This window comes from Camelus dromedarius, chromosome 5, assembly GCF_036321535.1.
Source record: "Camelus dromedarius isolate mCamDro1 chromosome 5, mCamDro1.pat, whole genome shotgun sequence".
Lineage (NCBI taxonomy): Eukaryota > Metazoa > Chordata > Mammalia > Artiodactyla > Camelidae > Camelus > Camelus dromedarius.
This window is the reverse complement of record NC_087440.1, coordinates 66,940,124-66,966,769: the sequence shown is the minus strand read 5'-3', so window position 1 is coordinate 66,966,769 and position 26,646 is coordinate 66,940,124. Positions and strand designations below refer to the sequence as shown.

At 35.0% G+C, this 26,646-nt stretch overlaps 1 protein-coding gene across 6 annotated transcripts in view; it reads right to left on the bottom strand.

Annotated features, from left to right (window-relative positions):
- Window positions 1–26,646, bottom strand: part of PCNX1 (pecanex 1) — a 183,506-nt gene that overhangs the window by 132,737 nt on the left and 24,123 nt on the right. For all 6 annotated transcript variants that reach the window (XM_064486077.1, XM_064486078.1, XM_031453981.2 and 3 more), the window contains exons 2-5: window positions 17,724–17,932; window positions 8,295–8,400; window positions 3,023–3,068; window positions 2,143–2,232 (exon numbers count right to left, since the gene is read on the bottom strand). In XM_064486077.1, coding sequence (XP_064342147.1) covers window positions 2,143–2,232; window positions 3,023–3,068; window positions 8,295–8,400; window positions 17,724–17,932 — 451 coding nt within the window. The remainder of the gene's footprint in view (window positions 1–2,142; window positions 2,233–3,022; window positions 3,069–8,294; window positions 8,401–17,723; window positions 17,933–26,646) is intronic.

Below are 26,646 nucleotides of genomic sequence, written 5' to 3'. Positions count from 1 at the left end.
CCCGTGCTGTTACCTCTGTGTGAGGCAGCCTCCTTCCCCCCAAATATCCTGACAACTCACTCTATCACCTCCTGCAGGTCTTTGCTCTCAGCAAGGGTTTCCCTCAAGCACTCTATTTAAACTCACAATTCCCACAGTCCCCAGCCCTCCCTATCCTCTGTCTCTATCACTACATACACACTTATCTATAACAGTATGTTTCCATACTAACAGTATGGAAGTCACATGAGGATAGAAATTTTTTTCTATTTATTCACTAATTTATTTCTTGTACTTAGAACAGTAATAGGTACATGATGAGTACTCATAATAATTGTTAAATGTTAAACACATGGAAAAAGATGACATGATAAAAGCAAGTTATAAAACTATATGAAAGCAGTTTAGCACAGTGATTAAAAAAGCAGCATTTAGAACTAGATTTGAATTACAGGACTGCCACTTTGTAGCTGGGTGAATTTGGGCAAGTTTCTTATAACTCCACTCTAAGCCGTAACATGCTCTCCTATAAAGTGAGAATAATAATGGTATTTACTGCAGATGCTTGCCAGGAAGATTAACTGAGTGAATGTGTATAAAGTGCCTAAAAGAAGACCTAACCCAGGATTTGATAAAAGGAGGCCTACAGAGCCAAAGTGGCCCTCCTCCTGCTGTTCCAAGTACAGCTTTAGTGTAATGCAGCCATTCCTGCTCATTTATATGTTGTTTACGGCTCCTTTCACACTACAACGGCAGAGCTGAGCAGCTGCGAGGGAGACACATGGCCCACAAGCTTTACAGAAGTGTGCCGCCCCTCTCCTGGGCAGTAGCACGCACTCAGTGAGCGTATACGTCGTTATCTCAGTCAGTATGTATCTGCAAGGGTAGATCTGTGTGAATATAATCCCCAGCCTGCCAGATTACAACATTCTTGCTCGCACAAGGTGCTTTCCAGATGAGAACAGACATATTACCCATAAGTCTAGTGGCACCAGCCCCTTTAAGATCATTACCTAGCTTTTGAGACACACTGATGATTATATATTATAGAAGGAATACTGTAATTCTCAAAGTAATTAATTCACTTTCCTTTTTACAAGAAAATAGCTTCTATACCATAAAATATGTTGAGAAGTATTTTTAAGGGAGGGAGTGGTAGGATGTGAAGGGTGGTCCACAAAAGCAAATTAACAATGAATGGGTTCCTGTACTTCCAAAAAAAAAGCAAGTGACAGTGATAAACTTAAAATTCCAAGTACCAGTAACAAAACATGCTTGTAAGAATTGAGCCTGGGTAAAATACTAAATTAGTACTAAATTAATGGGAAAATGTTTTAATTCAGCAATCTATCTGTAATCTCATAAATCAGTTTCATACTTAAATACAGGAAATTTATCGGTCTGCCTGCCTACCAAACACCACCCATAGCTAATAAAAACAACAGACTGGAAATAGGAAGACAAGTTTGTAATTCAATTCTGGCTTGTTGATTATATAATCTGCACTTGAAATGGGTATGACACAGCCCTCCTTTCATGTTTAAAAATTAAAAATCAAATTTGAAAATATGGCAGTTCTTTAAAAAAAAAAAGGAACTCTATAAAATCCAAAATACTCATTTATAATGGAATTGAGTAAGGAGAAAAAAATATCACTTAAAGCCAAAATTTCTATTAAAAATCTGCTACAGGAGGGCACCATGTTGGAGGCAGGCATAGTTTCTAAGTCCAACAGCAAGTTACTTCTCTCTGTCAAAAGACATTGTTGTTTCTGCGATTGGGAAACAATGCAGCAGCTGGCATTTAGAGGTCATACCGAATGGAAAAGAACAGTTTTACATACGAGGTTATCACTGAGCTAGGCAAGATTCTATGACCAACAAAAGGAATAGCAGATTCTTATCTCCCATCTCATATTCATTCTGGGGCATATGCTCAAAAAGTTTCTCTGTTTACTTGGCAGAATATGTATACAGGAATTTCAGAAAGCTAAAAGTACTTGTAACTCTTACTGTTACCCTAGCAAGTCATTTTGTTCAATGTTTCTAAAAAAATACCGTATCAAATTGTTATAAACTTCTGCCAAAATATGAGCAGCATACTGTACCAACTCACCCTAGTCACCACAATACATAATGTCACCAGGAAACACAATGTTCTTACCTTGCTCTTCACTTCCTTCCTTACAAAGACTAGAGCTTTGGCCCAGACTTAAACTGATATCATCAGAAGTCTTAGCTGTGTCTGTATCTCCTACAAAGTTAAGAGAGACACATGAAGATATTATATTAAAAGTAAAGGCTGTACAGTATGGCATAACAAGGAAAGACATCAAGGAATACAGTAGACACCTATTAACTACAGCAGTTTTTGTAAATCAAGGGTTATAATAATGGAAAATGCATTAAACTAATGAGCAGTATCATGGACTGTCAGGTCACATAATTATTCTCGAAGTGCTACAAACCAAATAATATGGAAAGCTCCGTAACATTAGCTAATACAGCTATTTCTTTAAAGAGAGCAGTTTTAAAAAGGAAATGCAAATTATGCAATAACAACTTGAAACAACATAAAATTCCCTCCCAGGGAAAATTAGTAAGTTGTAAAATTACAGTGTGAAAAATAATAATGAATTTAATTGAAATAGATGTATTGAATAGAAGGCATATATAGGAAAAATTTTTTCTTTTTTAGTGTCTTATTTGTGTTCAAAAGGTTTCACATTAAATTACTTAGTTTTCCATGAACTTCACCAAAACCCATGAAAGTATTTTCCCTCAAGGAGGAACTTCCTCATAGATCAAAATTTAAAATTCATACAAAGTAATGCAAATTGGCATGTACTTTTATGAAATTTGGATGATGAAAGGGGAACATAATTTAAATCAAATGATTTTAATGTTAAGATATATAATTTTATCTACAAAGTAACTGAGAATTATTTTTCATTACACGTGAATAAATGATACTGTGTTACCTTTATTACGACCAAAATAGAAATTTAAAGTCAGAGGTAACTTTCAAGTTAGATCACGTCTACCTTTAATGGTTGTTGCTGTTCCAAGACGAGAGGAACCAGATCCAATCTGAAAACATGACATGAAGTAAATCAAACTAATTAAAATGCTAGCTATGCCATCAATATAAACTAGCAAGATTACCAAATGCAGTTATATTATCAAAATATGTTATCAGTCACTTTTGCCAATATTAAAGATGCCTGGTAGGCGTGTTGCATCAGAGCCACCACCTCTGTCTGCTGCGGCACATGCTGCGCGTACAGCACAGACACGCTGGGACACCGTATCCCTCTGCACGCTCTGGACTCCCCAAGGGGAGAGCCTCTAACCTCAAGCAATCCATGTCACACAGTTACTGTTTTTTACTTGCATCACAGTATGTTCAAGTTATAAACAAGAGCAAAACTAGGTGTTAAATCTACCTGAAATAAATTTAGACTTATCAGAGCATATAAAGGCAAGTTTTGGAGAACAAATTTTATATTAACATATGCTATAAAGGGCAACCAAAATCTTACTGTCAAATTGTTAATGTATCAATATGTCCTTTCCTGAGTTCCAGACAAAAAGTAAGTACTTCTTTGCAGACTGCTATTGACATATTTTTAAAGAATAAAAAAAAAACCTAAGGCATCCATAAAAAACAAATTTTTAGCATAAACTGCAACAGAAAACTAAAATCTGCTTATATTCAAAATGATACCACAATTTCCTAAAATTTCATAGCCATTATTTATTATACAACCATAAAAATCATATAAACAAATATGATAAACTCCATGAACACATTAAGGAAACCAAACATAACAACATGACAGTTACTAAATGAACAAGTCTAAGTAACTCTTTCTGTAACCTGTTTTCAAGGAGAATTCAAGAAGAAAATAGTTAAGCAAATTTAACATCTTATAATAAAATTAAGAATAGTTAAATAATACTTTATATTTTACCAAATCTTTCCTTTTATTGATTCAGCAGGACAGGAGTACACAACAAAAATTTGTCAAAATATAGGTTGATATTGACTTTGAAGGAGCATGAGGGATTTTCTTGATCTGGATGGCAATTAAACGGGTGCACACATATGTAAAAATCCAGTGAGTTGTACACTTAATATGTGTAATCTATTGTATAAAAGTTAAAACATCAGTGAAAAAGTAAGTAAAAATAAGAATTTAAAGGTTAAAACTATTAAGAAACTCTTCATGTAACCAGTAAAAAAAAAAAAATGAACTTCGTAATATTTTTGAACTGTTTACTAAGTTTGATTCTCCTTAAATTTCCTAATTCCTGCTTTCAGTTAGCCATAAAAGGCATTGTAAACTAGACAGAAAGAAAAAGGCCAAAAAGCATTTTACTGCAAAAGAAGTTTCATTCTTACTACATCTGCTAGGCAAGTTATAAAACTAACATATTATTTTACTACTAGAATAATAAACATATAAACTCCTATGCAGAAATGTAAAAACAAGTAAGCAAACAAAAAACCACCACTTTATGCATACCCTTCTAGGAATTTAAACTTTAAAAAAAAGCTTTTTGAATATGCATATGGTAGTCATATGCTCACATCCTCAAAGTGTTTCCTTTTTCTCTTCTTAATAAGCTTCCCACTTTGTTCAGATGTTGGGCATATATCTAGTGATTTATGAGAAGAGGGCATGGATCTGACTAGCCCTAGTTCTGGTCAGTGAATCAACAGGAGTCTGCTGGAGGGCTTCTGGGAAAGGCATTTCCATGTCTGAGAAGATGATGACCACGGACAACTTCCCCACCCCACTCTGCACCTGCTTCTCACTTTCCAACAGGATCATAACTGAAGCCTCTGTGCTCATCCTGCAACTCTAAGGAAAAGCCAAAAGAACCAGGGAAATTCCAACCTGGAGCCCTAAGATTGTTGAGCTGCTGAACAAATGCTATACAACCACCTCCAAACTTGGGTGACAAAAATAAACTCCTATTTCTTTAAGTTACTTAATTAGTTGAGTTCAATTATTTGCTGACAAAAGCAATCTTAACGGATATAATGGATGGCTATATTTTATTCCTCATGTTTATCTATTTATATTATTTAAAGTTTATTGCCCCAAGATATAACAGAGTCGTGACTGTTCACATTTGAAACAATAGGGGATCGGGACTATAATCCACAGTACATACAAATAAAAGAATGCAATGCATTCCCCAAAATGTCACTGTAGAAAAACTCTTAATGACATTAACATTCATGATCTATTCAGTAAGGAGAGTCAAGCTCCAAAGAGCAAGCACACTAAAATCCCTCTTTGTTTAAAAGGGTTTTTTGATTATGACATGATGGATGATTTTTATTTTCTTCTTGTTGCTTTCCTTCATTTGTTAATTTCCTAAAAATAAACACATTTGGAAGAGGAAAAAATTACCACAAAAATGATACCTTCTTACATTTAGAGGTGAAGTTTTTACTTACATGGTTTGCACAAACTAAAATGGTCCAGCATTTCTTCTCTTTGGTAAGTGCCAAAGGAAAGGTCCAGGAAGGATAACGGATGTCACAGAAGAAAAATTACTTCCAACTAAAGAGCCATCAGGCAAGGTCACCTCCTCCATGAAGCCTTGCCCCTCTTTCTAGCTGGAAACAATTATTTTTCCTCTGAAAAAATTCCTATGGCATTCTTATGGCAACTATTACTTTGTATCTTGTACTTATAGTTCCTTGGTAACATGTATCATATTTATAACTTCAGTTACTTCCAGACTTTTACTATGAAATTGCAAACTCTGAGGGTAAGACCCACTCTCCCACCCAAACAAGTAAAATGCCTGAATACTATCAGACACTAAAATATTTAAAGGAAGAAAAGTGACAAATGGAAAAAGAGGGAGGTAAAGGACATTAAAAAAAAAAAAAAAGGAGGGTGGGGAGAAAGGAGAAGGAGTAGAAGGTGGAGGAGAGAAGGGCAGTGGAAGCAAGAAGGAAAGAATGATAATGACTATGACGGAGTCACTATGTTCAAGGAGTTCACTATCTAGTACAGAAGACATTTATAGACAACTGTGATAAGGTGTCATAAGTGCCACATAGTCAAACAGGTACAGGAAACATGGTATCTCTGTACTGGTAATAACACTATCAATATATTAAAAAGCCCAACTTTACTTCCCTACTTCAGGTTCCCTAAAGGATAACAATAATTATGTCAATAATTTCTTTTGTCATAAACTGTATAAAACTAAAACACCAAAATCCAAGTAGTATAATAGCCTCTAATATCTGCCCCTTTTTAATCCAAGAGTTAATATTTTAAGGAAAACCAAATAAGGTGTTCTGTGCATTTAGGTGCAATCATGCTGTAATTACAGTCAAGATGGGACTTCCTCCCTAAAACAAGCAGGGCAAGTTCCAATGGACACAATGCCAAGGGCAGCTACCGAAGGAGGCCGGCCACTGCTGTGCCCCTTTCATCTGTCCTATCAAAAAAAAATTTTAAAGGTGTGGTTCTCTGAAAAGTCTGTTGGAAAGATGCAGGCTTACTCCTGAGGGTAAGCTGACATTGCCAACATTCATCAGCAAGAAGAAAGGCCAGGTTTAATTAAGAATACAAAACGTGCAGCCATATTTAAGGACCAAGTCATTTCATTCTATAAAAAGAGACTGAGAAAAGCACAAGACCAACAAAAAAGAGGATCAAAGACCAGCAGCACTTTCCTTCAAACCAGCACTGTAAACACTGAAACTTAAAACGTATCAGCCTAAATAAAATGTCATAGCCCTTTTCCACGTTTGTTTGTTTTTTTTAACTGGGACCTTTCCTACTCCATCTGCTTGTTACAGAAAGAAGACAAACTTAAGGACCTGGTATAGCTGCTCTACACCCAATCACAGCTAAAACTGTTACCGACATGCATCCCCTCGAAGTCTAAATCAGAAATACCATTCAAATACAGGCAATTTTCTATCAAAATATGTTAGGAAACAGGACCCTATTCAAGATTCTGATTCACAGACTATGGTGTTTTTCATAATACTATTCTTAGAGTAGGGCTAACAATGTGGAATAGTAGAATGCTGCGGGACAGTCAGGAGAACTGGTCTGCTACTCGTCCATCTGTGAAATGAGAAGCAGGCCTGAAGTCTACCACTAAATGTCTACTATCTATCTAGATAAAGGTAATCAGCAGTCATAACTGCAAGTCAGTGGTGCAGAAGGCAGAACACAGACAGCGGAGAAGAGAAGGCAACCTCCACTGCAGAGACCTGTCAACGACTACACATCATCGTACACCAAAAACTCAGTGCCAAATAAATACCAGAAGGGTGGGCTTCATCTGCAAGAGAAAGGGGCCAACACCACAGAGTCTCTGCAAGTCTTGAGGAATAGGGGATGGTTTTAACAAGAGTTAGAGTCAGGCCAGAAAATAAAGAGGACGAAGTCTCTGGAGTAGAAAAGAGGAAGAGGAGGGAAGAGTGGTTTCAATCCACAAACAGTGCAACTGGACAGAAAATCAAGAAGTGGGGTCTAGTCTAGACCCTGATATAACTCAGCTGCTCCTTCTTCTATATAATAAAAGTGCTGACGTAATGACCATTGAAACTCACAGTTATCTCAAGTTTTAGTATAAGAAGCCCTCTGAAGTTTCTCACTAAGTTTACTACCTTATGCTTACAGAATTTTATTCTAGCTGGTGTGGTCACTGCTGAGAAAGGCGAGCAGCAATAACTGGGACTTTGATTAGTGTGGGAGATGCTTAGGATGAAAAAGAGAAATACAGCAGCAAAAAGGTTAGACAGCATGAGAGTACAGCTGCCTTCAACCGAGTTCTGAGATAACACTTTCAGTTACTATTTTAAGTTAAAAGTTACACAGCAGAAAGACATCAGAATTGGCAAAAGCAGATCTGTATTCTATTCCCAGCTCCATTAACGTCTTGAACACTGTGAGACTCTGACGTTAATATTTTTTTTTTTTGCCATGTTTAAACTAGGGATAACCACTGACATCCATACTTCTCCAGACCCTGTGATGGGAAATAAGCACAAACTAGAAGTTCAGTTTCCCAGGGGCACTCACCACAACTGTCTTGATCAGAACTATCCCCAGGCAATGACACATGGTATGTGCTCAGCAACAAGGTACTTAATTAATGTGAAAATTCTGTTTAAAATATTGACAGAAGATGATCAGTAAACAATCAAAAAATTATTAATCAGCAAGATAAACCTAAACACCAACTGACTGTTACAGACCAGAGAGCACCTAGGACCACCATCAAGAGGAGGGAAAAGCAAAACAAAACAGCACAGGTTCCTACCTGGTTGCCTGGATCCAGGCCAGCGTAAGAATTTCTTGAGCTGCAACCAACTGGGGGTGTGGCCTCTCGAATGAACTCAGACATTTCAATCCCCCCACCAGGATCACTGCAGGAAAAAAAAACGAGAAAAGGAGAGTAACTGTCAACATTCTGACTTCAATGGTTTTCTTTTTGCATTTTTTTAAGTTATTATACTTTTTTCTGTAAAACAAAGGTTTAGATATTTAACAGAGCAAATCGAAAAAAAAATCATCCTTCTTTTATAAATCTGACCATTGGAACTATTTTATAATCATGTCATACTCCAAAATATTTAAAACTCTCTCCCAAACTGTTTATACAATCCAACATTAGAAACTGGCCTTGATTACAATTGCAGCACACTAAATATAGCACTATTTTATGATATGTGCCATAAAACCACTCCAGCCAAGCAATGACTTGCCTTTTGTTTCCCGACAGCAAAGAGAAATCGGTCAGTGGTAAACACAGGAAGTAATCAGATCTCATAGGACCTGATCTCCCCATGAGCACGGTCTGACTGAGCTGCGTGACACCATAAGGAGGACGCCTGAGAACAACTGTCCTGGTCAAGCTATTTGAACTTGTGTTTTTTAAGTTAAGAGAATTTACCTGGGATATAACTTATTTTACAGAACCAGAAACCTAAGTTTGAGTTAGAAGGTACAAGTTAAAAAGTGAGAAGATGCTATACAGTTATGAGAGGCAAAGGAGAGAAAAGTACTAGGTTCAAAGAACTGAGGAAGCCCACAGACGGTACTTAGAGATAACAGGATCCCAAATCACGAAAAAATATCACACCAAACGTCAAAACACTTAGACAATTTTATAATAAGTTTCCTCAGGAACACAACTTTTAGAACAATTGAGGCCTAAAAGTTACCATAATTCCATTTTCTGCCCATAGTTTTTTTTTTTTTTACTCATTCTACCTGGTATACAAAGTAACTCAATGCATTTTTTAGCTATTATTATCAAAGATAAAAGCTCTAGTATGTCCGCTGAACTTTACTGTGGATACAAGCTGTTTTGCCATCCAGCATCTAATTCAAACTCCTGGTTAACAACAACAAAAAGCAACCTGAAATTCTTCTGGTGAACCTCCTCACCCCAAGCTCTCAAATGGTTCTAGGTACTGCTGACCCACTCCCAGGTGGAGGGGTGAGCTCCACTGGCCAGAGTCAGTCCACATATCCCAATCTCTTAGTCATAACAATCAACAGTTCTCGAGTACGTACATGACCTAATCAGGCTAGCGTGAATCAGGCCAGCAGTGTTCTATTGTTGAGAGAGGAAACTTCGCTGTGTTTGCTGAGAAGACTTAAGTCCTGGACCTGCTGTAGCCCTTTCACCACCATTAGGGGAAAGCCTTAGAAGCCAACTAAAAGAAAGGAGCACAGCCCGGTGAAGCGAACCATGGAGATGTCTGAAATTCTGCACCTTGCCACATTTGAAGACATCCCTCAACACAGACTTTTCAGCCATGTGAGCCATAAATTACTTTAAGTCTGTGTGGATGGGGTATTCCAACAGCTGCATCAAAAGGTACAAGCAAAACAGAATTTGCTTACAAGTATACCTTCCATTTATGTATTTATCATTATAGCTGTCTGAATTCTAGTTGTTTGTTTTTTTTTTAATTAATGGTCTCATAACTATCATATCCCTGTTTGCTTACATGGCCCCTAACTCTAGGCCACTGACTACAGTTAGCTAACTAATGTCCAAGAATGGAAATTAGCTTTCTAACTTGCTACCCATTTACAGAAATAAAACATACTGGAACTCAGTTACAAATTGGATGGCCGGCTCTGCATACAAATGTCCATGTGTGAGAAAAGTAGAATATGTTCAAGCATGCTGGCCAAGTTGGTGTTAAGTCACATAGACTGCCAAGGCCAGAATGAGAAATATTTTTCTAATCTGGTAAAATCTTAAGTCTGTATATACAGGCAGCTATCACTCACTGAACAAGTGATGAGTAATACCCACCAGTATTACTGTTAACTCCACTGGAATGCATTCTCTAATTCAGACTGCAAAGAAATCAGGAGATGGAAAGCAAGGTGAAGACCAAGGAATAAAATATTCAATACCACAGGAAGGACAGAGAACGTTCATCTTGCCTTATTTATATGCATCATCTTTAATGACATATAATTCATACACCATACAATTCATCCACTGAAACTGTGCAATTCAATGATTTTTAGTATATTCACAAAGGTATGCAGCCATCATCACAGTCAACTTTAGAATATTTTTATCATCTGAAAAACAAAGCCATTTAGCTATTACTCCCCAACCGGAAGTTCCCACCCACCCTCTGCTCTCCACCACCGGCCCTAAGCAGCCACTAATCTACGTAATGGCTAATACTAACACTACTAATCATAGTACTAAACTCTATAACCTGCCCATTCTGCATTTTTTTTTCATATAAATGGAATCACATACTATGCAGTCTTTTGCCACTGGCTTCTTTCACTTAACGTAATGCTTTCAAGGTTCATCCATGTTGTAGCATGTATCAGTGCTTTCTACCTTTTTATGGCTAAGTAATATTTCACTGTATGTATAGAACATATTTTGTTTATTCACTCATCAGTTGATGGACAATCTTGCCTAGTTTCATACATCACTTCTGATAGCAAGCCCAAATGATTACAATTAGAAGGTAAAGTTATAGTTAATAACAAAGCAAATATTTACTAAGTACTTATTACATTCCAGTCATAGAAGCAAGTGCTTTATTTGCATTTTCTCATGAAATATTCCTTAAAATCTATGACATAAATACTATCATCCTCATTTCACAAATGAAAAAAAACTGAAAACCAAAAGGTGTAAAAACTTTCCTAAGATCTCGGAGGAGACATAAGCCACGACACTGGTATATGGAGTTCAGGTGGGAAAGGAAGCTACAAACAATACTCACTCAGCACTCTACAATGTCTTGTCATATCTGTTTTTTCTGTTTCTTACCCCACACACTTGAATGTAGGTACTTATAACCAGCCAGGACTGAGACAAGATTTGAACACCAGGTCTAACTCTAAAGTCTATAGTCTAAGACACCATTAATGTCTTTTAACAAATAGGCACTGAAGCGCTCTTTCCAGTTCAAAACCAAAAGTAAACACCATTATCTACGGAAAGTTTCTTAACTTCAGCGTTACTGACATTTTAGGCCACATAATTGACTGTAGGAGACCATCCGGTGCGCTGTTAGGATGTTAGCCACATCCCTGACTTCTACCCACCAGATGCCAGTAGCACTTCTCCTTGTTGTGATAACCAAAAATGTCTCCAACTATTGCCAAACATCTCCCGGGATGCAAGATCATCTTCAGTTGAGAAATAATCTACAACTAATGCTCAATGGTCAACACGGGGGAAGGAGGTATTAAGGGAGCAAAAAAAGATGAAGGAAAAAACAAACAGCTCCTTTCATAGAAAAAACAAATCCTCTTGCAAATTTACTGTCCCTTTTTCTTCTCTATAAATTCAGAAGTAGAGTTTTTAGTCAGCTGTAGGTGTCCTAATGTATAAATTAACTAAGTAAAACTTTTCTTTATTAGCAAGACTTGCAGATTTTCAGCAATGGAGATTTCAGCACGTACCTGGGAAGTACAGTAGTTTACAATTCTCACAGAAGCAAAGTGGTCTACTGCAGTAAGCAATACACCAAATTCAGGGAATCTCTACCTTTATGCCTTAACTTCCTCATCTGTTAAAAAAAAAAATACCAGGTACAGGGAAAGGCAGAAAAGCAGAAAGGGTCTAATCTGAATCATAAAAAGAAAAGTTCACAAATTAATTTGCTGATTATTAGTATCATTAACTGCTCAGGCTTTCATTAGAAACTTCATAGGACCATTACAGTACTAAATTCATAAATCTAATCTAGATTAAAAGGATGTTCATAAAGGTATGAATAGATGAAAACGAAGTCCCTAAACAGAATAAATCTTCAGAAAATTCAGCCCAAAATTCACTTGCATACCTTTTAAATGGATCTCTAATTTATAATACTGCAAGCATTACTGTGTAAGAAACAGAAAGAAAAATCGGTCTGTCTCCAAAACATTCGTATTCAAATCTTAAAATTCAATGTGTTAATTTCCTCTCCTGAAAGGTTAGAAATGTAATACAAACATTAATGACTTTGACTCTTTAAGACAAAGATTTAATAAGCATTTTTGAACTGCTATACCATGGCCAATGAAAGCCAGAAGCACAAGCAGTCACTCCTACTGTACTCACTCATTCATGCAACAAGCCGACAGCTCTAACATAGCAAGCACAGTGATAGGAGTATTTATTTTCCTGCTCATTTCTGTTCCTCAGAACAGAGATTTGCAAGTGGAAGAGTGGGGGAGAGGAGATGTCAAAAGCAAAAATCTACAACAAAGAACTTATTTATTGGGGGGGGGGGGGTTAGGTTTATTTATTTATTTAACAGAGGTACTGGGGATGGAACCCAGGGCCTCGTACATGCTAAGAATGCACTCTACCACTGAGCTATACCCTCCCCCAACAAAGATCTTATTTAATGGTGAAACTTAAAAACACTCTTTTTAAGATGAGAAAAAGACAAGGATGTACACCAGTACTATTTCAATTTAATCATGTGCTAGGAGTCATAGCCAATGAAAAGGTAAACAAGAAGCATAAGGGCTAGAAAGGAAGAAACAAAACTGTCATCATTTATGAAAAGTCAGGAAATAACCTACAAAGTTTTATCAATAAGGGAGTTTAATAAGGTTGCTGGATATGAAGTAAACTGCTACAAATAAAGGGAGAAAAACAAAAAGTAATTATGAAAATTATATAATAGCAGAAAAACTACAAAATTATTCGGCAAATTTAATAAAAGCTATGCAAGCCTTTTAATGGAGAAATGATAAATCTTTACTGAAAGACATTAGAGAAGACTAAATGGAGAGATTCAATACTGTAAAGATATTAATTATCAGCAGAGGAATCTACATATCCAATGTAATTCCAATAAAAACTCTTAAGTTCTTACAGACTTTGCTCAGCAGACTCTAAAGTTTATACCAAAGAGCAAAGAGCCAAGAATAGCAAAGTCACTCCTGAAAAAGAACAAGACAGAGGTCTGCCCCACCAGAGAGCAAAAGTCATGCTATAAAACTACAGTAATGAGGACAGTATGATAACAGTGCAGGCACAAACAACTAGATCAACAAAACAGGAGAGCGCCCAGAAACACACCCACCAGATATGAAAACTTATGAGTACTGCAGATCACCAAGGAAAAGACAGTGTGTTTAACAAATACTGATTAAACCGGTTATTCATAAAGTAAAAAACAAGAAAACAAGCCTTGAATCCCTACCTGATAACAGACCAAAATAATTTCCAGTAAAATAGAAATGTACAACAGAAAAACATACAATTTTTACAAAGACAACACAGGAAAATATCCTCCTGATCTCTGTGTAGGAAATAATTTCTTAAACAAGATACAAAAATGTTAATTAACCCCAAAATGATAAATTGTACATTAAATTTAAGAATGTGTGATAATCCTAAGGAACCTTAAGAAAAGTAAAATGACAAGCTACAAACTGGGAAAAGACGTCTGTAATGCATATAACCAATAAAAGAACAGTATAATAAATACATTTTTTAAAACTCCTTCTTCTTAATAAGAAAAAGAGAACTCCAAAGAAAAGTGAAAGAAGACATGAATGGGCACCAGAAAGAACAGAAAACTTAAATGGACCATACATGTGACAGAGGATGTTCAACCTTATTAGTAATGAGAAATGTTAACTAAAGCTCAAAATGAGACACACCTAACACTCACCTGTTAAAATGGTAAACTGTTAAAGCTAACCAATATCAAATATTGATGAGGATGTGAAACAATAAGGACTTTTGCACACTAATGGTTAGAGTATAAATTGGTACAATCATTTTGGCAAAAAGCTTGGAATTACCTAATAAAACTGAACATAAAAATACCCTATGAATCAGCTTACATATACTAGATACACCAAGAAACATACACAATTATGTTATCAGAGAAAAAAAAAAGAATCTGAATGACTATCAATAAAAGAATGGATAAACTGTAATCTGTTCCTACAGTGGTGGATGATACAACACAAACATAAATGACAGCTATAAACATCAACATGGGTAAGTCCATAAAATGCAAAATTCTGCACAAAAAAAGCCCTTCACAGAGAAATACTTATGTATGATTTTCTTTAGGATATTCTAAGGCAGACAAAATTAAATAATCTATGTTTAGGAATATATACAAAGACTGTATAAAGAAAAGCAAGGAAATCATTACCAAAAAATTCAGTATAATGGTCACTCCTGCAGGAAAAAGAGTAGAATGAAATGGGAAAGGAGTACATGAAGACTTGTATGATAAGTGTATAATGTCCTATTACTTAAGCTGTATGGTGGGCAACTAAGTATTCACTTGATTATTATTCTCTAAACTATACATATAATTGATACACTGTTTGGAAATGTATTTCCCAGTAAAATTTTTTGAAAACTAAAAGAAAAATAGACAAATTCAGTAACAGAAGCAATTAAAAATATATACAGTTATCCAGAAATAATAAGAGTTAACAATTACTGAGTGGTTACCATGTATTAGAAATGGTTCTAAAAATTAAAAAAAAAACAAGAAAAAACAGAAATGGTTCTAAGTACTTTACATATATGGCCTCATTTATTCTGTCTAGTAATCCTATGACATAGCACTATTATTTGTCTCATTCTTCAGATGAGGAAACCAAGGCATAAAAAGCTTACGTAACTCCCCCAAGGTCATACTATCAGGAAGTGATTCAAGCCCCTGCAGATTAAGTGCAGAATCTACATTCTGTTTGCCTACCCCCTAAATGAGGGTATGTATTTCCTAACAGAAATAGAATAGATTTTAGAACTGTGAAGAATCCATCAAAAAAAAAAAAAAATCTGAAATTTTAGATTAAAAGTTAAAGTTTAGTTAAAAGACAAGTGAGTAAGTGGATTTATATACACCATGTCTCTAAGTGACACTTCCTGTTTTAAAGGTTAAGTTCTCTCCAAATGCAATACAATTATCATAAAAATTCTATTGAAATTTTCTGGAGGATGAGCACACAAAGGAACACCTCACAAAAAACTAAATAAGCATATGCATGATAATAATATGGAAAGAAAAACAATGAAGAGGGATTCAGATTGCTCCGTATTAAGCCTATTAAAAGCCATAAAAATAGTATGTTATAAACAAAAAGAGAGGTCAATGGGGCAGAAAACAAAGCCCAGAAATGGACGTAACACAAGTATGCTACATGAAAAAGCAAGCACTGAAAATTACTGGGGAAAAAATGCATTATTTAGTCAATGTTGTTGGTACTAACAAATCTAAAAAAAATAAATGTATTAGAATGTTTTCAGATTGAATACAATTTAAGAGGAAAAAACAAAATGAAAAAATACCAAAAGAAGATACAGGTGAATATTTACATAATTTGGGAGAAGAAAAATATCTTACAAAACTTGGTATCACAGACAGAATAAACACTTATAGAATAGAATAGATCAGAAAAAAATTGTGGCATATAAATACATTAAATGCCACAAAGTGAGGAAAAGTATTTGACACAAAAGATAGGATTGATATCCTTCATAAATAAGAATCTTTTCCAAATCTATAGCAAAAAACTAACCAACAAGAGAAAAATATACAATTCACAAAATAACAAATATAAATGGAACAACACAAGAAAAATACCTCCATTTCACTGGTAATCCAAAAACTGAAAAATTAAATAATGAGATATGTACCCGTTTATGGAAATACTAAGTACTCAGTGTTACAAAAGTACAAAAAAGAAGCCCTCAAACTGCTCATCACAGTAATTAAAAGGTAAAAATCATCAGAATTTGGCAAAAGATATTCAAAATTTTTTAAATGGGTGTAGCTTTCTAGTAATTCTACTTTTGCTAAATCATGATAAAAAATTTACTCATTTAAAATTTAAACATCACAATGATCTAATATTTAAATTTAAATTGGAAGATAATCAAAATAACTAAAAATTAGATAGCTAAATTATGGTAATATCCACAAAACAGAATACTGTTATCATTAAAAATATTATCACCGAAAAAATGTTTCACTAGTTCAAAATATTTCCTGAGTACCTATCAGTGCGAGACACTGTTTTAGAACCTGGGAATATAATAGTTTGTAAGAAAAACAAGGCCCTGACTTCAAGAAGCTTATAAATGCAAACAAATGATTAAGTAAGATAATTTCAGGTAGTGATTAACGCTATTAACAAAATTACTACAAAGGTAAAAAATCTGATCAATAGACAGGGTAATCATGTTAGGGATGGAGAAAAATGTAATTGAAAAGGGATAAATAAAGCCTTTGAGTCCCTGGAGAATACATAGGAACATTACCTTTCTTAATAGACAAGTGCCTATTTTCAGTGACATTATTTATATCTGGACACCTGAAATATCTCATAGCATTCTTAATGGGAACATGGCACCGTGGTTAAAAGCACAGACTCCAGAGCCTGACTGCCTGGATTATTCGATCTTCTCACCTTACTTTCACACCTGTAAATCAGGGATAATAACAGCATCCATCTCAGAGAATTGCTCTGAGGACTGAATAGGCCAAAGAGAGCTCACACAGTTAACTGTTTAAGAGCTGTTAGTGGTACCTATGATTTCTATAACATCACAACAACCTTTTGAGTATAATATGGTAAATCCCTCTGTCAGAAAGAGAAAGTGGGACAGAATGTGACTGAGAGCAGCAGGGGGAATATTTTAGCTGAGACAGGAAAAGAAAGCCTCCAGGAATGGGGTGTCATCTACAGAGCTGAACCCTAAGAAGTCAGTTATGTTAAGATCCAGGGAAGGAACGGCTAAGTTTCTAAGGTGAGAACATAAAATTGAAAAAAACTGTACAATAGATTAAGTGAAAAACGTAGATTATAAATGTCAAGTAAAATATTACCACAATTTACTTAAGATCTATACATTTTATTTGTATGTATAAATAAAAACTAAATGCTTAGATTTATAAGCCATATTTTACTCTTTCTTTAAGCTGATTTTCATTGGTTTTGGTCTTCAGTGTGAATAACTATTTTGCTATTAAGACGATTACTGTTCTGTCATGTTATTTATTAATAAGGCCAAAGATACTGATTCATCCCCAGTTAGCCAGTTAGCTTTGCTGTGATCTAACGTGACAATCGTACCTGTCACTGTATCAATAGTGTTAAGACTTACCACTGCCTTAAAACCGCATGAGCAGAACAGGCGTGGCACAATAATCACATCACTGTACACACGCATCACTGTACGTTGTTACACACCCGGTGACGTGGGTTTCCTTACCTGGGGCCATTGCTGTCTTTTCTCCTTGTTGAACAGTTGCCTTGCTCAGCTTTGGCTCGCTGATCTGGGAACTCGTTTGCGTTCCTATCTACAATTTCTCCAGCATCAAGTGCTCTGTGGAGTCGATAGTTGACCATCTTCAGAACAATGAAAACAGCAGCTATCACAGGACAATAAATTGCTACTATAATCATGGAAGAAGGAAGGGCCTTTAAGAGAAAGAAAATAAAGACAGTCATTTTAAAATACTTTATTCAACTAGAGAAACCTGTAACCAAAATGATAAATAAACATTTTCACACAAAGCAACAACTGTATTCCTAGCACCAAATTGTGAAAGTACAAGACAGCACTACCGCATACAGTAGCCAGCAGCTACGTGTGGCTGTTGAGTGCTTGAAATGTGGTTAGTCGAAATAGAGATGTGCACTAAGAATAAAATAACACTGGATTTTGAAGACTCAGTATGAAAAAAAGAATGCAAAATATCTCAATTTTTATACTGATCACATGTTGAAATATATTTAGATTATACTGGATTAAATAAAATACAGTATTAAATTAATTTCACCTGTTTCTTTTAACTTATTTTTAAGGTGGCTACCAGAAAATTTTAAATTACGTATGTGGCTTGCATTACATTTCCATTGGACAGCACTGGTATAAATAAAGTCCAAGCTTTCAGAAAGCTTATAATACATATAGAAAGTTAAGATATCCCATTACACAATACATAAGTCAGACAGGGTTGTGATGCAAATACATTTAATCCCTGTTTATGCGTTCTCTGTAACCTTTTTGAGAACATAAACATTCTTAATGTTCTAGAAAATCCTAAGTTTAAAAACTGTCATGAGAATAACCTTAGAACTGTGACTCTAAAACCAGATAAGACATGGTAGACATGCAAAATCCAAATATGCTTTATTTTAAAACTTAAATGCTCAATATACTTAAAAACTGTAATCTGCCAAATAAGAGAATACATAATAGAATGAAGCAATAAATAATTAATTAAAATAAGTCAGAAACATCCTGGGCATGGGGACTGCAGACCCATCACACCTGAGGATTCCATAATGTGGACTTAAGTCTGGAGGTGGCAGGCTTGGAGACCACTCCACTTGGAAGGCATGGTCTCAGAGTCTGTGTTAGCAGAGACCACCAGGCTCCATTTATGCCCCTTTTCATGAGAAAAAATCATTTTTGGTATAGATCTAGATCCCACATATTTTCATAAGATTCCACCTCAGTCATCTGAGAACATGGCTCTCAATTTACTTGGAAAGGTATGCTCAAATTGCTTGAGAAGGTAAAGGGAAAATGTTCTGGTGAAACAGACTGGTTTAGAATACAGATATGATAAAAGTTTAAAAAATAAGAAAGTTACTGGGGAAAGAGAGAGTGTGGGTTGGAATTAGGAGGGGGGAAAACGTAAAAGGCCACAGTTTAATACTTTTGCGTTGAGTGTGGGCATAATAGGTAAATGTTTGGTATTTTTAAATACTTAGATTAAAAGCTCTTCATATTAGTGTATCTAAAAAATTAAACTGGTGATTACAATTTAAAATGTCACTGAAAATCAGATTTAGGCTCATAAAATGTATTGAAAATTTTACAAAATCCCTAAGTATCAGGTTTAGAAGAGGTAAGTACTTCAAAAGATCTGTTAGATAATTTAAGCACTTAAAATGAATACAAATTTATGAATGCAATTTAAATTCAAGGGATCTTAAGCTATTTTTAAAAAAACCAAACCTCTTAAAAATGATTGTTAAAATCTGTTCAACTTGTAAAGAGCTGAGTTTAAAATTCTAGGTTAATTTACAGCTTTAATAAATCTAAATTCATTGTAAAAAAAAAAAAACCCAGTTTCATGAGTAACCTTTTCTGAGCAGAATTTACACAATAAATTTCAAAGTAAACATGCACATAAATACTTATGCATAATTCTGCTTTGAGTATTTACAGAAGTTCTGCATGATACTGATTTCCATATGATGTTCACCTAAGAACTGGAATTCTTGGAAATCATTTAGTTCAACACCCTCATTTCCAGACCTACTAGCTTTGAATGACTCAGCCAAGATCACTCATTTTAACAACACCTTCATGACAAAATTAACCAAGGCTTTTACACCTGTCACTGCAACTTTTTCACAATATACCACAATACCAAGTCCATTTTCAAATGTAAAGTACCAATGAAAAATAAGTCAGAGTTCCATCATTATTCACAGTAGTCCATATTAAGATTAAAATGACTGGTTATATTAATTAAGTGGATAGAAAGAGAACAACCTCACCACTATTATTCAGAGTGGTTGACAAATTCAATGGAAATGTTAACGGCCCCTCCAAATGGGAAAAGATAAAAGACTAGTTAATACAAAATGGTCTATCATATCTGCCTCTACAAAAAGAGTCAGATTATGAATGCTTAAAACAGGTCTAAATAAACTCTTCCCCTGCTATTACAACTGCTAAGAGTAGCAGATAACTGAGTGCCAAGAAACACACTAAAATGTGCAAGATGTATATAGTAAGTACAGAATTTCTTTTTTTAAGACAATGAACATTGAAAAGACTGAAAACAAAAATTTAACCGACCACTTCAGTGGAAATCAGTGTAAGCCAGATGATTAACCTTACACTGTGCAGTTTCACTGCTTAAACCCTGTCAGCGGTACTTTTTGAGGTTTCCAGGTGACAGTGGACAGCTGTGCTAGAACAGTTTCACTTTCCCCAAGGAGATGAAAGTGCACACACGCTGGGCTGTTGTCTGACTTCCTTTAAGCTTGTTCTTTACTTGATTACTTCACTAGGCTCTCAGCTGAAACCAGCGCAGATCACCATACTAGCATCAAATCATAAATGGATCATAAACCCTCCCTATAACTATGCTTAACTTATATTACAGGAAAAATTTAAATGGTGTCTGCCTTTACATGGTTTCAGTGGTCCCCTAAAATCAAACACCAAAAAACTAGAAACTATTTACATCAACTATTCCTCAGTTTTATGGATAATATTCCAAAAGGGCAACCAAGTAATATTTAGTATTCATTTATATATTTTATTAAATTAGATATATCAATACTGTGTTTTCAAAGAAAGATCTTCAAAGACACTGAGAATTCGATTTATCAGCAAGCAGTACCTCATGGGAAAGCTGGTCCTTTTTCTGAAGAAAAAACCTTGAGTAAGAAAAAATTGCTTATGTTTCTGTTAAAAATACAACTGTTGCTTGCTTAGCATGCAGAAGGTGCTGGGTTCAATTCCCAGTACCTTCTTTAAAAATAAACAAACAAACAAAACCCAATTCTAAAGTAAGTATCTATTTTGAAAATTTTTCGCACATACTTATTGACTTAAGGTTAACTATGTTCCGTAACAAACAATACCTTGAAAAGTACTAGTATTTCCAAAAGGACACGTTTCATCTTCTTAGGTTAATAGTATTTTATTGTAGTTGTCATCTTTACATTAGTGATGATGCAACCAAAACATTAACTGCCCTCTGATTTAAATAAAAGCCCATCTATGTTACCTTCATGTAAAAGTCTATGGCTACAAATTGCTCATGTAGAAAGACTAGTTCTACTTTTTTCCTAGGATACCACAGTGGGCAGTGGAGAGTGAAGCTGGTGTAGCAGGTGGTGTAATACGGATGGACAAACAAGATCGTTATTAAATAACTAAAAAGGTCATAGCACCGCAAGCTCAAGATAAAGGCCTGCAGTGCCTTCTTATGTACCTTAAACATCTATATATCTTAAACATCTAATGTATCAAAAGGTTGTAACATTAAAACAGACAATCTGGGTGTTTTCCAATTCTATTATGCTACAATTAACTTCATGATTTTTGAGATTTGCTTATTATGTAGTTACACTCAGGTATTCAAACCAGTTCAGTCAAATCAGTGGTCTATGCTTAAAACTTAACAGAACTGACAGATATCACCCACAACTGAGGCCAAGGCTGTGAAAAAAAAGTTTAACAAACCTCTTAAGATAGCCATCATTAATGCAAGACACTCCTATGCTTGTCTTTTTTCTCCCAACTATTGCAACTACTTTATTATTTCGGGCTTTGTTTACTAAACTCCTGGTATCAGAGGTTTAATGGGCATTCAAGCAAACACGTGAACTGTATATTTTAAGTAAAGATTGATCATATTTTAATTTCTTAAACTGACAGATGAATTAAAGACTTTAATGTAAAGAACATAACTTTAAAACTTTTAGAAGAAATATCAAAGAGTATCTTTATAACCTCAAGATATGGAAGATTTCTTAACCATCATTCTCAAAATATACACTATAATAGGACTGACAAATTACAATTCAGAACTTCTGTTTAAAAACAGAAAGCCCAGAAACAAACACACATTTACAAGCCAATTAATCTTCGACAAAGGAGGCAAGAATATACAATGGAGAAAAAGACAGTCTCTTTAGCAAGTGGTGCTGTGAAAGCTGGACAGCCTCATGTATAGCAATGGAATTAGAACACTGCCTCACACCACATATAAAAATAAACTCAAAATGGTTAAAGACCAAAGGTCAAAATATGAGATATGACACCATAAGACTCCTAGAAGAGAATGCAGGCAAACATTCTTTGATATAAATTGTAGCAATGCTTTCTTAGGTTGTCTCCCAAGGCAAAAGAAATAAAAGCAAAAATAAACAAATAGGACCTAACCAAACTTAAATGCCTTTGCACAGCAAAAGAAACCATCAACAAAACAAAAAGAAAACCTACAAAATGGGAGAAAATATTTGCAAATGATGCAACTGGCAAGGGACTAATTTCCAATACATATAAACAGCTCATACAGCTCAGTATCAAAAAAACAAACAACTAAACAGACATTTGTCCAAAGAAGACATACAGATGGCCAATAGGTACATGAAAAGATGCTCAATATTACTAATTATTAGAGAAATGTAAATCAAAACCACAGTGAGGTATCACCTCACACCAATTAGAATGGCCATCATCAAAAAATCTACAAACAATAAATGCTGGAGAGAATGTGGAGAAAGGGGAACCTTCCTACACTGTTGATGGGAATGTAAACTGATGAAACCACTGTGGAAAACAATATGGAAATTCCTAAAAAAAAAAAAAAAACTAACTAAAACAGAGTTACCATATGATCAAGCAATCCCACTTCTGGACATTTATCTGGAAAAAATGAAAATTCTACTTCAAAAAGTTACATGTACACCAATGTTCATAGCAGCACTATTTATAATAGCTAAAAGACCTGGAAGCAACCTACGTGTCCATCAACAGATGACTGGATAAAGATGTGGGGTGTACACACACACACACACACACACACATACACACACACACACACACACACACACACACGAATACTACTCAGCCATAAAAAATGAAATACTGTCCTTTATAGCAACATGGATGACCTCAGAGAACATCAACTAAGAGAAGGAAGTCAGTCAAACGTTATACGATATCACTTATATGTGAAATCTAAAAAAAAATATAAATGAATATTATCTACAACACAGAAACAGACTCACTAACACAGAAAAGAAACACAGTTACCAAAAGGGAAGGGCTAGGGGTAGGGTAAAATCAGAGGAGTACAGGACTTACAGATACACACTACTATATATTAAATAGATTAGCAACAATGATTTACTCTGTAACACAGAGAACAATATTCAGTATTTTGTAATAAACTACAATGGAAAATAATCTGAAAAATATATACATGTGACTGAACCACTCTGCTGTATACCTGAAACTAACACAATGTTGTAAATCAAGTATACCTAAATTTTTAAAAAGAGAACACCTATTTATTGAGAGAAACTATAAACTGAGTGAAAAGACAAGCCACAGACTAGAAAATTAATTAAAACATGTATCACTGTATATATGTATGTGTATGTATATAATACACATATTATATAAAGAATGCCTCCAAAATCAATAAAAAAAAAGGGCAAACAAACCAATGAAAATAAAGGACTACTAGACAGACCTTACATATAAAAAGAAGTATGAATAGCCAATAAAAATAACGTATGAAAACATGTTCAGCTTCATCAGTAATGAGCAAAGTGCAATTTAAAACCTCAACAAGCTATTACTTAACATCCATCTTAAGGGACGAAAATTAAGAAATCACACAAAATTAAGTACAGAGAATCAGAATTCTTATAAACTGCTACTAGAAATTGATAGATACATCACCCAAAATCCAGCAACTTTTCTCATATGCATAAAATTGAGAGAAACTCTTGCACTTGAAGCACAAGATTTTTACCAAAAAATAGGGAGAAAATTCAATTGAAAATCCACAGGAAAGTGGTAAACTGCAGACTAGTTACCAATGGAATGTAACAATGAAAACTACAGCTACATGCACAACATGAACTGCACAAATACAGTATGTATTATACTCCAAGTGTAAACTCACGCTTTACTGTATTTTGATTTTTTGTAATAAGCATGTATTTCTTTCACAATTAGAAAAAAGAGCTAAAATTTTAATAGTGATAAAAATTTTCATATTAGAAAAAGCATATTAGCTTTCATCTTTTACAAAGACTAGACCTATATTCTTCACAATAATGGAATACTTATCAGTAGGTCAAGTTCCACAACAAAGCATTTCTCACCCTAATCGTTATTTGTAAGTTTTTTTTTTAATCTTAACTCTCAATTATATATCCCTGGGAATGAGAGGAAGTGTTAATGTCTGTCAGAGAGCTCTAGATATTCAGATCAAATATAGACTGACTGTAGTAAGCCTCCTTACTGAGAATGTGTTAGATACTTTGAATAAGATCATCCCTCTTAAAAGCTGGATGGATAGAAATGCAAATGAAAAGTAGAGTGAAATATCACCACACACCATTACAATGGCTACCATCAATTAAAACAAAAGGGAAAAACCAGAAAACAACAAGTGTTGACAAGCGAAACTTTGTACGCTGCTGAAGGGACTGTAAAACGGTACAGCCTCTATGAAAACAGTATGGCAGTTCCTCAAAACAATTAAAACTAGAATTGCCATATGACTAGAAATCCCGCTTCTGGATATTTGTCCAAAAGAATTAGAAGCAGGCACCTGAGGAGACATTTGCACACTCACATATAAAGCAGCATTATACCCAATAGCCAAGATGTAGAAGCACAGCAAACGTCAAAGAATGGATGACTAGATAAACAAGATGTGGTCTACGTGTATAATGGATTATTCAGCGTGAGAAAGTAAGAAAGTCCTGTCACATGCTACAACTAGATGAACCTTGAGGACACTGTGCTAAGTGAAGTAAGCCAGTCACAAAAAAGACAAAATACTGGATGATTCCACTTTTATGAGCTATCTAAAACAGTCAAATTCATAGAAATAGAAAGCTGTTAAGAAAAAACTGAGTAAGAGTTTTGTTTCCAAGGTCAAAACACTAAATACATTCAGATTATTCTTTTTAAGTCCATGCCTTTCTCCTTTTGTGGTTTGGGATCTTTGAATGCTGCCAACTACTAAGGTACTTCTACTGAGCTACAACATAAATAATTACTGACATATTTAGAGAAAAAATTAAACGTAAATCTTCCTTAGCTTTAAAGTTCTATCTGCTTTGTCAATCTGTAGCAGAAAAGGGAGTAAAAACGAAATGGTAGCAAAAAAGGTCTGTCTGACAAATGAAAGCAAAAATTAGCATAATTGGAAAGTAGTATGCCTTATGCCCTAGGGATGACATGGGGAACCACAGATACTAATCCTGTCATAAATTACAAATTCTATCCATAAATATTTGGACTAGCTTTTCTTAACAGTTTTTCAGGAAAAGAAAAACTAAAGTGGTAACAGTAAGGGTGCTGCCTTCCTTCCAGAGTCTACCCCTAAATCCGTCAGTCCTATGGCTATATCTCTGGGTACAAATAGCCAATCAGGCCAAGAATTAAGACCTATTTTATGTAAAATATGCTGAGATAGCCAGCTGGCCTGGGGTTCTAGCTCTTCTACTGGGGTTCTAGCTTTTCTAGCTCTTCTAACCTGAAGGTGGGGGAACACTTACACCTACTCATCGTCAAGGGAAATCCCTTTTGACTTATTCACAAAAAAAGATAAAAGGATAAGCTAATTCCTACAAAGTGCAGAATTCAGTTCCCTATCTGCATCACTTTTCATTTTGGCAGAGAACGTCGGGGGAAAGTGAGGGAGGTCTTAGTAACCAAATATTGCCCATAAATTGTAGAAAATGACTGTTAATTAGGGGTATGGGAAGAGGTGAGATCAAAAAGAAAATGGATGTTTTTAAGTCTTACAGTTTTCATACGCAGGCTGCCCCCAGAGGACTTAGAAAAGGCCCTCACATCACAAGCAGGGCTCTAGGGATTCAGCCCTCTTGCCACAGTTTCCTTCCGGGGCTGAGTTAAGCATTCCAGGTAGATACTTCCTTTCAGAGGATGCGGCCGCAGAGGAAAAGGGAGAAACTGCTCCAATGTCAAGATTCAGGAATAATTTCCCATAGAAAAAAACCAAAAAAATAAAATTTTCTGTAATTCCAACTACACAATGAGTCAAACTGATTTCAGCGAGCCATCTGGGAACCTCTAACAGACTCAGAATACACTTTCCCCAAAGGCACTGGTTTACAAGTGAACTATTAGAACTTGAGCCTACCCATATTTCTACAGATGTTTCATCTACATAATAAATATATTAATATGAATAGAATAACTTAAAATACTAGATACTATCTTTTTCTGTATACATATCCATTTTATATTTATGTCATTCTAAAACACATTTGTATTTACATTTTTACCTACAGAAGAATGTTCTTCTTAGGAAAGCAACATTTAAAAATATACATTAACAAGCTGAAAAGGGACCAAAAATAATATCGTACATACAACTCAT